Source organism: Trichechus manatus, unplaced genomic scaffold (genome assembly GCF_000243295.1).
Source record: "Trichechus manatus latirostris isolate Lorelei unplaced genomic scaffold, TriManLat1.0 scaffold00153, whole genome shotgun sequence".
NCBI classification, from domain to species: Eukaryota; Metazoa; Chordata; class Mammalia; order Sirenia; family Trichechidae; genus Trichechus; species Trichechus manatus.
This window is the reverse complement of record NW_004444089.1, coordinates 6,351,544-6,366,756: the sequence shown is the minus strand read 5'-3', so window position 1 is coordinate 6,366,756 and position 15,213 is coordinate 6,351,544. Positions and strand designations below refer to the sequence as shown.

The 15,213-nt window shown below is 42.7% G+C and overlaps 1 protein-coding gene across 1 annotated transcript in view; it reads right to left on the bottom strand.

Moving 5' to 3' along the window:
* The window catches only part of NBEA (neurobeachin), a 685,423-nt gene that overhangs the window by 240,595 nt on the left and 429,615 nt on the right, over positions 1-15,213 (bottom strand). Inside the window, exons 38-39 of the mRNA XM_023740363.1 lie at positions 1,983-2,502; positions 951-1,158 (exon numbers count right to left, since the gene is read on the bottom strand). Coding sequence (XP_023596131.1) covers positions 951-1,158; positions 1,983-2,502 — 728 coding nt within the window. The remainder of the gene's footprint in view (positions 1-950; positions 1,159-1,982; positions 2,503-15,213) is intronic.

Here is a 15,213-nt window from a genome sequence, read left to right as displayed (position 1 = left end):
TATATAAATCGAACAGAAAAATAAAGTTCTGGATCTATGTTAAAAAAGAGTAGTATTTGGTTATTCTAGAATGACTGCCTTTGAAAAACACCTAAAAGGAGAATTTTTGCAAAGTGATACTAGAATACCTAGCGTGACACACTCTTGAATTCTTAATCCCAGAAAAAGTTAGGAACAGCAAGTAATGCAAAAGTTAAAACATGAACAAAACTGATCGCGGAAGAAAGTGCTGCAGTACATCCAGAGTTGCTCTAACACTCAGGTGCTGCGGGCGAAGATTCAATAAATAAATGTTTAGGCCTTTAAAATGGCTCCAATCCATCCTTTCTGACACTGCACCCAACAAAGAGCAGAGCCTTTACCCATGTGATTGCTAGTACATGCTATGCACACGCCATTTAAATCAAAGTTTTTCAGAGAACCAGTTTCTCTTCCTCTTAAATCCACATGTAAAGCCCATTCTTATTTCAGGAGATGAAAAATGGATTTAATAATGGAGATACATTTATATCTAAATGCCCCCCCACCCCAGTTTCCTTATAAGCTTTCAATGAGTAATAATTCAATCGCAATCTATACTTGTGGGCATTAAAATTGCTCTTAATAAGAAATTTCATAAGACCCTTCCTAGACCGTCTTGTCACAGAGCTGAGATGCTGTACCCTGGGGACTGGGGAGCAATTGGCTTAACAACCAAATCTGCCCAAACGCACACAAAGACATCCAGAGAAAGGCTGTTAACTGTGCAAGCTCCGGTGATACAGGATTTAAATCCATTAATGCATTCTTCAATTCCAGAAAAGAAGGCGGTGTTATTTCATTCCACCCATTTTCCAAGAGAAGAACGGGAATATGCTCCCCTCCCCCACTGTCATTTCAAACCCGGGAAAGCTGAAAACCACTTCCCGCCACAAAGCCGCCAGCACCGTACAGGTCTCACTTGAACTCACCTTCGCGTCGATCTTCTTGAAGGCAGGATCATCCTCATCTACCTCGAAGTAGATTTCTGTCGTGGTGATGGAGAGCGTTCCCTTGGCCACCACCAGGGGAGCGATGAGCTGGGCAGGGGTGCTGAGAACCACGGGGCCTGCAAGACAAGGGCAGGCGTCAGGCTGGGCCCGGCGGGCCTCTCCCGCTCCCCCCAGACCCTGGGTACCACTGGTTTTTATTTTGAAAGGTACATTCATAACAATAATGATGATGATGCCTATTTATGCGGCAAGCTCTCTTCGTGTGAGACAAGGTCTACTTGACTTTTACACATTATCTTATAACCACTGGAGATAAGTCTATAAACACCCGAGAGGTCAGGATACCTAGCAAGTGACCCTTAGCAAGCGAGTTTTCAACCTCCTCCTAGAAGCCCTACGCGGTCAGTGAGGCGCTGCCACTAACAACTCAGAACTGGAGAACCGAGTCGTTAAGGCCCGGATTTTCCACTGAGCACCGCGGGCTTTCCTAGGGGCCCTAGGCGGCCAGCCTGCCCCCCAAAGACCCGCTAGCCGGTAAAGCCATTCCACTCCGCAGCAGCGCTCCCCAAGGGCAGCAGGGAGGATACAAGGGGAAAAGGACCTAAACGTACACAGTGCATTGTGCTAACGGGTTTGCATCTTACGGAGAGATTAATTTAATATCGGCCATTTAAGGCGCGCGAGTCGACATTACATTTCTTACGCAGAAAAGAACGAAATCTTCAGCAGCGATTTTCTCATGGAGCATAAATCGTTAATGAGTTCTTCAATTCCAGTGGTAAAACAGAATACGTCAAAAGTGATGAGAAAGTAAGACACGAACAAAAGGATTCTCAGAAAAGCGTCCGCAAAGTGCTGCTTCTTAACTTTGGAAACTAGAGACGCTAAGCCTGTAGAAACGGTTTGTGGAAAGTGTGCCTACTAGGAATTGTGGTGCTTGCTTCTAAGTCCCTCCATGAGGGTGAGGAACCGCACGTCTTAGAATGTTAATTCAGATCAGGACGACTTAACCGCCGGGTGAAGGTCCCTGAAGAAAGCAGAGGCAGCTCTCGCGGTCTTGGGCGTGGAAAGGAGCGCCCACGTATCCAGTATCCATCTTTCCGTAGCCAGGGCGCATTGGATTCCCTGCCACCCCCCGCCCCGATCCATATAGTAAAATGAATCACAGTAACTGTTGGAGGGGTAGTGAAGTCAGGTCCCCCGCGGGCGCCGTCCCCAGCTAGGAGCAGACTGGCCAGCGCAGGGGGGCGTTTGCGGGGTGCCATGCACCCCAAGTCTGCGGCCGCCCTGCTCAAGGCTGGGCCGAGATGGGATCCGCCGGCTTCCGCCGCGCTCAGAGGAGGTGGACGGGAAGCGAGCTGTGTCAGTGTCAGCTCTCCAGGCCGCACAGCGCGTACTAAAGCCTTGTCCCGGACCCCAGGGCTCTCTGTCCCCCGAGGGGCGCCCGGCCAGGCCCCGCGGCCCGGAGCCGCGCGGATCGAGTCCACCGCAGCCCCGCAAGGCTTCCCTTTCCAAAGGGCAGGCGGTCGATCTGAAGCGCCACTTTAAAGGCTCATCAATCTTAATCTAGGTTGCTCAAGTAATTATGCCCGAATCTCTTGTACGATTACAAGTGGATTTGGGTTTCTATTCCCCAGGCCCTCCTTTGTGTTTATTGGAGGGTCTGTGCGCGCGCTCGCGGCGCCTCCTCCGAGTCCCCCACCGCCCTGGCCGGTTCCAGCCGCTCCCTTAACCCTTCCGCCGCCGGGCCGCTTCTCGGGATGCCAGTTTTTTAAAATTCCCCTTCTGGAGAAATCCCAGTGGTGGCCTCATGAATGGGGACAGGTGAGAAAGAGGGTGACGTGATTCGCATGGGGAACAACGTGTCCTTTCAGACATCCCTGGGTCATGCTAAGACCTTACTGGAAACATCTTAACTGGAAACGCACACACAGGGCGAGTTAGCTCTGTTTGAATAAGGGCTTTGGACATCCCGAGACCGAGAATGGTCAAAATCATTAAAAATGGCGGTGACTTCCTTCTCTAAAAAGTAATTCAACATATCCAAACAATTACATTGGGAAAATTGCAAAAAAAAAAAAAAAAAAAAAAATCATGACACATATTATCAAAACCATACATGCCGATTTACTGAAATATATTGCGAATTTTAAGTACCTAGCTCTGTGAACTTTTAACGGGAAACACATTTTCTCGACTTAGTTCTCCGCGTTTCTGCCAGGGCACTGCCCTCTCTGTGGATTCAACTACAGTTTCGCTCCAATGAGTCCAGATTTTCTTGGAGTTTCTAAAAGGGCCTCGAATCGGTCCTTCTCTCAGAAAGCCACATCAGCAAATATTCGGCCTTAGTGGAGTGACATTTTTACTCTGGTGCTTTGGAAATCTCCAGTTCCATAGCATGTCTAAGCAGCACTGAGTCTTTCTGCTGTGGCCTTCAGGGAGCAAACTAGCCGCAGAGAGAATACGAGTTAATCCACCACAGCAATAGGCAGAGGGGATTATGCTTTAAACCCTTGTGAGGGAGGCTCTGGATTTTAGGGATCCGATATTAAAATGTTTACATAAAGCACAATCACAAATTGGCAGATCCCCCATACGGTACGTGGTCATCTGGAAACCTTGGGCGCCTTTCCAAATAAAGATAGTTAAAAAAGAGCAGCATCTCTGATGCTAGGGAGACAGCGAGCTTGCTGACTGTCGTGGAATCTAAGCTCCTGAGCTTCACTGGGTGCAGTGCGTTGGGGACTGAGTGTGACTATCTTCATTCCAGTCACTCCTGTGGTAACAACAGGGAGAAGGCTAATGACTACCTCAGCACACACAGAAGAACTGAGACGGCTATGAAGGGGCCCGGAACAAACGGATGGGACAAAACCTTCTCCCACTGCATCGATTCTCACTGCAATCCCACCATCTGAAGTGGTCATTGAAAGAAAAATGAATGTTGCCTACCTTTTAGAATTGGCAAAATGATGTTTAAAAAATATTGATCCATTACTATTTTTGAAAAAAGGGTAGGGATATTATTGTCCATAAATTTAAATGCTAATTTAAAATCTGAACTAGAACAAAGATCACCCAAGCATCATAAAAGCAACCTTAAAAGAATGAACTTCTGGTTAGCGCTATAGGCTCTTTATTGAGATGACAAACCCCATTGTGGACCTAGAGTAGAAAGCACATATGTTTTCTATTTGAGAAGGCAACTATTCATCAAATATATTTTAAAAGCAGAATGTTAAAAAAATACTTGTGGGTTTGGATGGTTCTGCTGAAAATCAAAATTCCAAGTACTGAAATCTGAATAACAATACACTGACATTTTAATAGAACCCTACAGTTTACAAAGTTCTCTCACATTTTTACCTAACTCAGAGTCCAGTGTTCACACATATTGGGCTATGGATATGTCCATGCCCTTGGCCAAAAAACACCAGGAACACAGGAGAAGTGGAACAAGGTGGACCAGCTGCTCCTTGCAGCAAGGGAGAAGGAAGACCACGGGAACCCCAAGGTGTCTCAGGAAGAGCTGTTCAACAGGACTTGGAGTTCTGGGCTCTGCTGGGGGATTGTGTGGAGGGTTCAAGGAAGCAGGGCTTTGCTCTGGATGGGGCTCTGCTGGAAGCAGGGATAACTCTGACTGGACATCTTAATCTTACCTAAGGGAGGGAAGACTAGATATAGGGGAAGAGAAGGAGCAGTCACTCATATCAGCCAGGAGAGGGGGGTGTTTGATGTTTTTGTGGCATGCCAAGTGACCTTGCTTTTGTCTGCGCTTAGATCTGATTATGAAGCTTTGCTGTTTTTGTCCCGAATCATCACGTGACCTTATCTAATGTGGGTGTTCTGAGAATGTGAACTCCAGCTAGAGAGCCCTATGGTCTACTTGTGGGCGCCAGGCCAGCTGCTAGCAATACTGAGGCCTAGTTGTAAGTGTCCGGCCAGCTCCCAAAAGTTAGAGGCTGCTTTTCTTTTTCTCAGATGGCAAAACTTAATAATTTTGGGGAGATTAATAGTATTCCAGTGATTAAAAAGCAATTATGGCAATTCAATTGTGAAGCAATGCTGTTATGAATTGTGTCCCCCCCAAAATATGTACTGTATATCCTATCCTCTATGCCTGCGGTTCCCGGGTAGTACAGTGGTTAACAGCTATGGCTACTAATCAAAAGGTCAGCAGTTCAAATCTACCAGCCGCTGCAGCTTGGAAACCCCATGGGGCGATCCCATTAGGAAATGGGTTGTCTTTGTTATGTTAATGAGGCATGATTAGCATAGGGTGTGTCTTGAGTCAGTCTCTTTTGAGATCTACAAGAGATTAAGCAAGCAAGCTAGTAGAAGAGAGATGGGGTGAGAGAGATGCCAAGAAATGCGGAGATCTCCAAGGAACCAGGAAGGAGAAGCTGAAGAGATAAGGAGCTTCATCCAGAGGTGACAGACAGAGAAAGCCTTCCCCTCCAGCTGGTGGTCTGAATTCAGACTTCTAGCCTCCTAAACTGTGAGAAAATGAATTTCTGTTTGTTAAAGCCACCCATTTGTGGTATTTCTGCAATAGCAGCACTAGATGACTAAGACAAATGCTAAGTTTCCTTTTAAGTCCCAATATAATTATTATATGAAAGCTTAGCAAAGTATATTTATGGGAACAAAGAGCTGAAGTTTAATTATAACTGGAATTGTTACAATTATTTGATGACTTTCAATGGGCAAAAACTATATTTAGTGTACACGGAATTATAATGTATTTTAGAATGAATGGAATATTTCCTAAACTTAGTTTGATATTAATAAAAGTTTTATTAAGTATATGGATTTTCTATGGCCTCAATTACTTTGACATCATATGTTCAATTTGCTTTTGCAACATATGGTAGACTTATTTTGGAATAATGAACATTGACTAATCTTGGTAAAATTATTAAACTTAAAATCCTGACATTATTTAGAAGAAATACAATTACTCAGAAACATTTTATGTTTAGTGAAAAAGGATATCACTAAAACAATTTAAGACAAAAATATAATAAAGGAGTAAATTTTTACAATTATTCATATAATGCGAGAACTTATTTAAGATGTCTATCACTGCTTTGGACTTCTGTTATTTTTAAGTAGGGTACTATCAACTTAAAGATAACCCTTCCCCATAGAGTTAAAAGAATAAAATGCTTTAATCTCAAAACATCTTAAATTAACGGAGAATATGAGAGAGTTAGAGCTTTGTTTGGGAATTAAAGGAAAGCTGTAGGCATTAAGAAAATGGAGGTGTTTGCATGCAAACCTGGGAGTGGGGGAGGTAAGTTAGGGGAAAATTAACACAGAAGATCCTAGATGTAAACTATCCAGGAGAGGTCCCTGGGCTTCAGGCGCTTGAAATGCCTCAAGGAAACAGGAATCATCATAACACAATCTAGATGGTGGCTGTGTTCTTCAGATACAGAGAGTACTGACTGTTGTCCAAATATATTGTCAGAATCACTACCCTTTGAAATCTCATCACTTTCCTCACACGAAAAGTCACAGAACGTTTTTGCTTGAATCAGGAAAAGATGACTTGAACAGCTAATGACCTATAACCTGTTGCCGTCGAGTCGATTCCTACTCGTGGCAACCCCGGCTCCTGAACAACCAAGAGAATACGTAATTCCAGGGTCCAGCAGTATTCCCTCCCTAACACACACACACGTACACACGTGCATGCATGAACATACACACGTACATACATGTGCACACACACACACACACACACACCCCAAACTATCCATCATAAACACTCTGTAAGCCCACATTTTACACAGAGGCCTACTGTGCCCATGAGATGGTCCTCTTACGCTGCTGCGCAGCCTCTTCAGCATCACCTGTCCTTAGGTTGAGATGGACAACAGCCGGTCACCCCCAGAGTGCACGGGTTTCCTTAGATCATTATTGTACAACAAAGACTTTCCACCCTTCCTCAAACGAAACAGGTGCCGAAGAATGCACATCAGTCTTTCCAGATCTGAGTACACCTACCGCTGGAAAGACTCCATTTACCACAGTCAGCAACAAACACAGAAAGAATGGAACCGCCTTTAAATAAGCAACTGAACCACCTTTATATGAGCAACTGAACACTGCAATTTCACATAAAGTCTGCTGTATCAGGACAAAATATCTCCTGTTGCACTAATGTTATCTAAAATCTCACTGCGTTTCATGTGTTTGTAATACATAATTTTAAAAGTGCTGAGAGACAATCTAAGAAGCCCTGACTTTCATCTACCATTTATGTTTTTCCCTTTATTTGTAGAACAGATAATTCTACATGTTAGAAAAGAAACAAAAACCAGGACATTTTCCTCAAAAGCAAAGAGTGATTTTATAGAAGAAAAAGCTTATAAAGCCGATATATTCTAAGCAAAGTATCACTGAGTTCTTTTCCAGCAAAAACAGTGATAGTTTTAATAGTCAGTGTGATAATTTTCTCTGCCTTTTGATTCGATAGGTGAGCCAGTAAAGCTTTGTGTGTCTAGTTACATCCCAGTTCAACACAAGGAATGCATTTTTCACCGCTGGGAGGGTGTGTTCTCTTCTACGGCACTAGGTTATCACTTGATGACGTAGAAGAGCAATTCCTACTACACTGGATGATGAGTGAACGAACTGAAGGGTATGACTGACATCCGCTGGACCAGCTGGGTTCAGTCTTGTACCCGTAGGTTGGGCTGGGTGTTGTCTCTGTGTTCCCATGGTTTCCTTGGCACATCTTTATCATGGCACTTATAATATGTTGAATCTATGTGTTTATAAATCTGTTTTTCCCATTTGGCACAGCTACTTGATAATACGTTATCTGGCACATAGTATGCCATCTGTGTTTACGGAACACAGAAAGTGATGTACACCATTGTTACACTTACAGCATAAAGCCCTTTAAAATAACAACTTTTATATTTTTCTGGAATTGATTTCCAGTTGTTCCATAGAAACATTTCTGAAAGACACTACATTTTCAAGGAAACAAAAATTAAATATACTGCATTACAATGTAATTGGCCACTCTAGCTCTATCATATGCATGCTACTTTTTTTTAAGTGGTGTAATTTACAACTGTCATATTTTTCCTAGTGTGCAAGTTGATACCTTTTTATAAATTAAATGGTGATTTAACTCAGCATTCATTTATTCATTCATGCAGTCTACTAAATCATCCAATGTGTACTGCATTGTTATGGGCACTAAGAGAGGATACAGTGGTATATGAGACATGGATTTTACCCACCGGGAGTTTATAGTACAGGGTTACAATAAGAAATGTCCAGTAGTAATTATGCCACAAGGGAGAAGGTGTTTAGTTAAGTATTGTGTAAAGCACTTTACATAAATTAATCTCATTTATTCCTCATAACAAGGAGTCCTGGCAGCACAAAAGGGTAAGGACTCGGATGCTATCCTAAAAGTTCGAGCCCACTCAGCAGCTCTGTAGGAGGAAGACCTGGCGATCTGCTCCCGTAAAGACTGCAGCCTAGGAAACCCTACGGAGCAGTTTTACACTGTCACATGGGGTTGATATGAGTCGGAATTGGCTTGAGGGCGCCCAACAACAACAACAGATTCCTCATAGCAACACCATGAGGTAGGCACTTCTAGGATCTCCATTTCAAGATGAGAAAAATGAGACTCTGCGTGGTGGAGTAATTTGGCCAAGGTCATACAACTGGTAAATGGTAGAGACAGGACTCAAACCTGGTTATCTGACTCGAAAGCCAGGGTGCTTACCCTTATGTATACTGCCTCCCAGCAAGAGAGTGACCGAGAAAATTCTACAGGCATTCCCACAATAGTGAAGATTTCCAGCCTTTTGCGGGGGAAAGTACAGTTGGGGCAGGATGGGGCAGTGGTGTCTGAGGTGAGCTGTGAAGGGTGGGGAGGATTTGGACATGTGGACATAAGGGGGAAGAGCATGGTGGGCAGGGGAGGGAGTCTAAGCAAACACAGAGACTCTGGATGAATGGGGAGTAAACCAGTTTGGCCAGAGATGAGGATGTGTGAAGGGGCAGTGTGAGAAGAAATGGAGAGGCACACACAGACGTGAACGCCAGACTTCTTTGATTCAGGAATCAAAGGATCAGAGCTCGGGTATTACCATGTGGAGCGGTGGAGTTATCCTTTTGGGGGGATCACACATCCCTTTGAAAAGATGGTTAAATGGATGGCCCCTTCCTAGAAAAATTCACGCAGGCACATTTATCCACCCTGATTGCATAATAAGTGGAGGATTCCTATTTTGGTGAAAAATGAAATTCTGTCATCTATCTTGATGTCTTCCTATATCCTAAGATTTTTCTGCATCTGCATTGATACTTACCGTCTCTAGTTTCAGAAAATGTATCTTTTCTCCTGTTGAGGCCAGTTAGTCTCTCTCCCTGTGCTCCCAGCCCTCCCCTCCCCTGCCCTCTCTGGACACTGTCTTGTCTTGGTCTGTTTTCCTTCTCCGTTAAGCTTCTAGACATCAGTTTCTCTCTCTTACTTCCTTGTTCCTTGTTGCTTCTTTTGCCTTCACCACCATCATCTACTTCAGCCAATGTGTTTGGGAAGTACACATTAAATTCATGTAATTACTATATTAAAGGCTTGGAAAAGTCCACCAATTAAACAACAAAAACCTGTGTAACTTTTTTTTAAACCCAGAATTTTCCAAATACATTTAACTACTGACTTTTTTTTCCTCAATAGCATCTTTCAAAATATCTATGTTGAAAAATTCTAGCCCACAGCGCCTTGCCCTCTAGAGCGCACTGTTGTCTCCCTGTCCCAGGCCTTGGCCTCCTTCTGGGTTTGCCCGACGGCTCCCTTCACGGGCTGGCTGCCCTCTGGACCTTGGTCCACACGGGAGGGATGTGAACTCGGCTCTTTTCTCTCTATATTCTCACTTTCCTTTTGATCTCAGCAGTTTTAGTGATGAACTCCATCCCCAATTTGGTTCTCAAATTTCAAATCTTTACATCCTTTTGAAAATCTTGTATATCCAACAGACCAATCATCTTTATTTCTCTTTCCCCTAAGACCCTGCATCTCCACGTTGCCAAATGCAGTTAATAGCGTCCATACTACTTCTCCCAGACCAGATTGCCCTCGTTCTTACTCCTCAAAATCTGCCAATTCTCACAGTCCTCCACACGCTGCTACCTTCCCAGGGCTTCTTGAAGCTGTCTCCTTCTGTGTTCCCTGCCACTGCCATTGAGTTCAGGCTTTCATCACTTCTTGCTCGGACTTCAACTACAGCAGCCATCTGTCATGCCCTCTTCCTTCAAGTCTGGGCATCCTAGAACCATACTCTACACAGGGGTCAGAGCGACTTTTTTTAAAAAATATAAACCTGACCTTATCACTGCCATGCTTACAATCCTTCATTGTCTCCCTGTGACCTTGAGGATGGAATCCAGCTTCCTTGTGGCACATAAGGCTCCCACACCGAGCAGCCAGTCTCAATTACAGAGACTCCCTGCTCATACTGCTACCTGAATGATTTGGAACTACCACAGTTCCACTGAAGGTGATGTTTTAGCAGATGAGGTTTCACACTGTCTGCAACAACTTTCACATCTTTATAACCCTGGACAACTTTGACTTATTTTAAAGATGTTGTCATTGTTGTTAGGTGCCATCGACTCATAGTGACCCTGTGTACAAAAGAAACACTGCCCGGTCCTGCACCATCCTCACAATTGTTGTTATGGTTGAGCCCATTGTTGCAGACACCGTATCAATCCATCTCATTGAGGGTCTTCCTCTTTTTCGCTGACCCTCTACATTACCAAGCATGACGTCCTTCTCCAGGGACTGGTCCCTCCTGATAACGTGTCCAAAGTATGTGAGAAGAAGCGTCACCACTCTTTCTTCTGAGGAGCACTCCGGCTGTACTTCTTCCAGGACAGATTTGTTCATTCTTTTGGCAGTCCATGGTATATTCAATAATCTTCTCCAACACCATAATTCAAAGGCATCAATTCTTCTTTGGTCTTCCTTATTCATTGTCCAGCTTTCACATGCATAGGAGGCGACTGAAAACACAATGACGTGGGTCAGGCGAACCACAGTCCTTAAAGTGGTATCTTTGCTTTTTAACACTTTAAAGAGGTCTTTTGCAGCAGATTTGCCCAATGCAATGATTCATTTGATTTCATGACTGTTGCTTCCAGGGGTGTTGATTGTGAATCCAAGTAAAATGAAATCCTTGACAACTTCAACATTTCTCCGTTTATCGTGATGTTGCTTATCGGTCCAGCTGTGAGGATTTTTGTTTTCTTGATGTTGAGGTGTAATCCATACTGAAGGCTGTGGTCTTTGGTCTTCATCGCAAGTGCTTCAAGTCCTCTTCACTTTGAGCAAGCAAGGTTGTGTCATCTGCATATAGGAATCACCTATTCTAAGAAGGCTTTCCAAAATCCACGTGTTGGCCAAGGGCCCCATTTTGTGTTACCATAGTTCCCTCTATGTCTAGGTTAATTTGTTTCAATATCTGTTCTCCCTCTATACTATAACTATAACTATAACTAAAACAAAACAAAACAAAAATCATGGCATACGAAAGTTTAGTCCCCTATGTACAGAAGAGATACAGTTTATTGATTAGCTGAGTTCTTTATTTCCTGTTTTTCAGGCTGGCAGTAAGCATTGAAAGCAGCAACTTTTATGATTCATTTCTTTTTACTCCAAGCACCAAGTAGGAGGTCTTTCATAGAGTGGATGTGCAATATTTGCTTTGTTCGGATAACCACACCTACCCTGGGTTTGAGGGTCTGGCACCAGGGAATACAGGCCCAGCGGGTCCTTTCAGCTCTGAATCAGATGAAGACAGATTGCATCACGAATGGGATGAAATCAAAAGTCTTCCAGGCAACATGGTATCTATCATGCAGTGGCTCTAAGCTTTTTTGACTTCAGTTCACGGTAAGAAATGCATTTTACAGCGCCATCCAGGGAAGACCCCTCCCACTGCTGCTGTTGTTCCCTGCCATTGAGTTGATTCTGACTCCCGGCATACACAAAGGTAAAAAAGACGTTCATGAAACAATACTTATCATTAACATATGTGGTGAATTTTGACGTTTTATATTTCAATCTATTCTGTTCTCTCTCTTTTTTTTTTTTTTTTTTACAAATAAAGCTAAATTGATTTCCTAACCCACCAATGGGTTGCAATCTGGAATTTTAAAAATACAAATGCAGTGGAACCAACAATGGACACAGAGAAAACTGGGTTTTCCTGGATGCTAAGTCTTGGATCATCTCTGCTTGTTATGGGGTCATGTCTTACTGCCTTAAGGTTCTCAACCTCTGTCTCCACATCTTAAGATAAAGATAATACTGAAGTCGCAGAGTTGTAGTAGTCATCAGTCTGTGACCCCGTTTCCTCTCAATAAATGTTGGTTACCTTCCCAGCCCTGTTTTGCCATCCACACTCACCTCTTTACTTCTGTAGTTCACTTTTCAGCCCAGACAACTTCGGCTGGCAAGGAAAGACTCACCCTGATAGCCCCATCTTACATGCAAGGTTTATCTTTTTAAAGTCTTCTTGTTTTTTTACAAGATCTCTTAGATGTCTGGTTTTTAGGTATTCCTGTTTCATATACAAACTGAACTGAAAGAACACTGCAGCTGTACTTAGCCGTTTTATCTGTTAGTGACTTAGAGTGAGAGAAAAATTCAATGGAACTTTGGAATTAAAAAAGGAAAAATGGAATCAGTCATTTTCTGTTCAATGAAGCTGCCGAAATATTTTATCTGGAAAAAGATGTTGAACAATATTTAGATAGCGAATTCAGTCTGACTTTCCCCTTTTTCGCTGATAAAATGTTCTAGACTTGTTTTTATTGCCCTGATGATCTGCACCTTCTGGAATGACTACTTGTGTGTTGACTGCCACGTAAATAGTATTCCCTGTTTACTGTCCTTAGTGTTAACTATGTCTAGGTACTTCTGCGGGCTGCTCCTCTGGCCCCATGGCACACCACCGTGGAAACACAATAGTTAATATTTTCAGTATGCAGAAAAACTCGTTTGTCCTTTGTACAGCACTGCTCTAAATACAGTGGCAGAAAGAGTGTGTTACCTACTGTTTGGATCGGGGCCAACTGCACTCAGAGCGAGTATCGGGCACTGACAGGCGTGGCAGCGAGAAGACAATGGACACCTCATTTCTTCTTCTTGCCCCAAGTTGCTAATACCCACAATTTGGCAGTAGGAAACACAGTTTTGTTATCTTACAATTTTTTTTCCAAGTGTGACAAACAAGCTGACCCATATATTTTCAGTAGGTGATTACAGGCACACCTTGGAGATATTGCACGTCCAGTTCCAGACCACCGCACTAAAGTGAAAATTGTAATAAAGCGAGTCACATGAATTTTTGGTTTCCCAGTGCATATAAAAGTTATGTTTACACTGCACTGTAGTCTATTGTGCAGTAGCATTATGTCTAAAAAACAATGTACACACCTTAATTAAAAATACTTTATTGCTAAAAAATGCTAACCATCCTCTGAGCCTTCAGCGAGTCGTAATCCTGCTGCTGGTGGAGGGTCTCATGAACCCACCTCTGCTGGCTTCAAACTTTTCTTCTGCAGCTTTCTCATCTCTCTCGGCCTTCAGAGAATTGAGGAGAGTTAGGGCCTTGCTCTGGATTAGGCTTTGGCTTAAGGGAATGCTGTGGCTGGCTTGATCTTCTATCCAGACCACTAAAACTTTATCCACATCAGCAATAAGGCTGTTCCGCTTTCTTATCATTCGTGTGTTCAGTGGAGTAGCACTTTTAATTTCCTTCAAGAACTTTTCCTTTGCATCCACAACTTGGCAGACTGTTTGGTGCGAGACCTAGTTTTTGGCCTATCTCAGCTGTCGACATGCCTTCCTCACTAAGCTTAATCATTTCTAGCTTTTGATTTAAAGTGAGAGACGTGCAACTATTCCTTTCACCTGAACACGCAGAGACCACAGTAGGGTTATTAGTTGGCCTAATTTCAATATTGTCATGTCTCAGGGACTAGGGAGGCCCAAGGAGAGGGACAGAGACAGGGAAATTGTTGGTCGGTGAAGCAGTCAGAACACGCATTTGTCGATTAAGTTCGGTGTCTTATATGGGTGTGGTTCGCAGTGCCCCAAAACAATTACAACAGTAACATCAAAGATCACTGATCACAGATCACCATAATAGATACAATAATAATGAAAACGTTTGAAATATTGTGAGAATTATCAAGACGTGACACACAGACATGGAGTGAGTACATGCTGTTGGAAGCATGGCACCAAAAGACTTTCTTGATGCAAGATTGCCACACACCTTCAGTTTGCAGAAACGCAGTGCCTGTGAAGCGCAATCAAATGAGGCATGCCTATGATATCCTCATTCATATGCTTTGTAAAAATCCGGGCATGTGAAAGTTTAATCCCTTACATATACTAGAGACATGGTCTATTGATAAGCTAGCTGAATTCTTCATTGTCCCAGTTTTTCAGTAAGGTTGGCAGTAAGTGTGACTATAAATCTGTATAGGAATTATTTATGGGGGATTTTACATACAGAGAAAAAAGTAAAAAACAAAAATGTGCTTCAACTAGAAGCCTATATTGAGAGAATAGACATCATCATTGTGGTTTGAGAAAGGCTTGAATCATAACAAAGGGTGGCTTATTTTTAAAATAAAAAAAAATAGAAGACACAAGAATGTTTTATCTGATTTGAATCAAAGTTGATGTCTAATAAACATAGTTGAATTATGTCCTTTTATTATATTTTTACCTAGTTTTGTTGTGCAAGGCTGTTGTTATAACTAAGAGTACCTTAAAAGTGTTTTTATAGACTATAGAATCCATAGTTGGAATCCATGGTTGAAGGGTCACACATTTTTGGCAATACAAAAATACAGAGTAAAATATTTGCAGGCTCTAAAATGGCCTTGTAGCTTTGCAAAAATAATGAAAAGAAGAAAAGAATACTAGATATTCAAGGCAATGTTTTCATTTATCTTTACAACTCTTTTACACATTTAAAAAATTGAGTTGTAAATTTAACTATTTTTAAACTTTTGTAACAAATGGCAATATGATAATGTGGTCTCTAAGAACTTGATGAATTCTGTGTTTGAAGGGAGATGTGAACTGGTTGGGTGACCATTTATGACTGGCAGAGCAACTTCCTAATTCAAAGAGGAAAACAAAGACTTATGAAAAGACTCATAAGGGTTTTCTGACATCGAA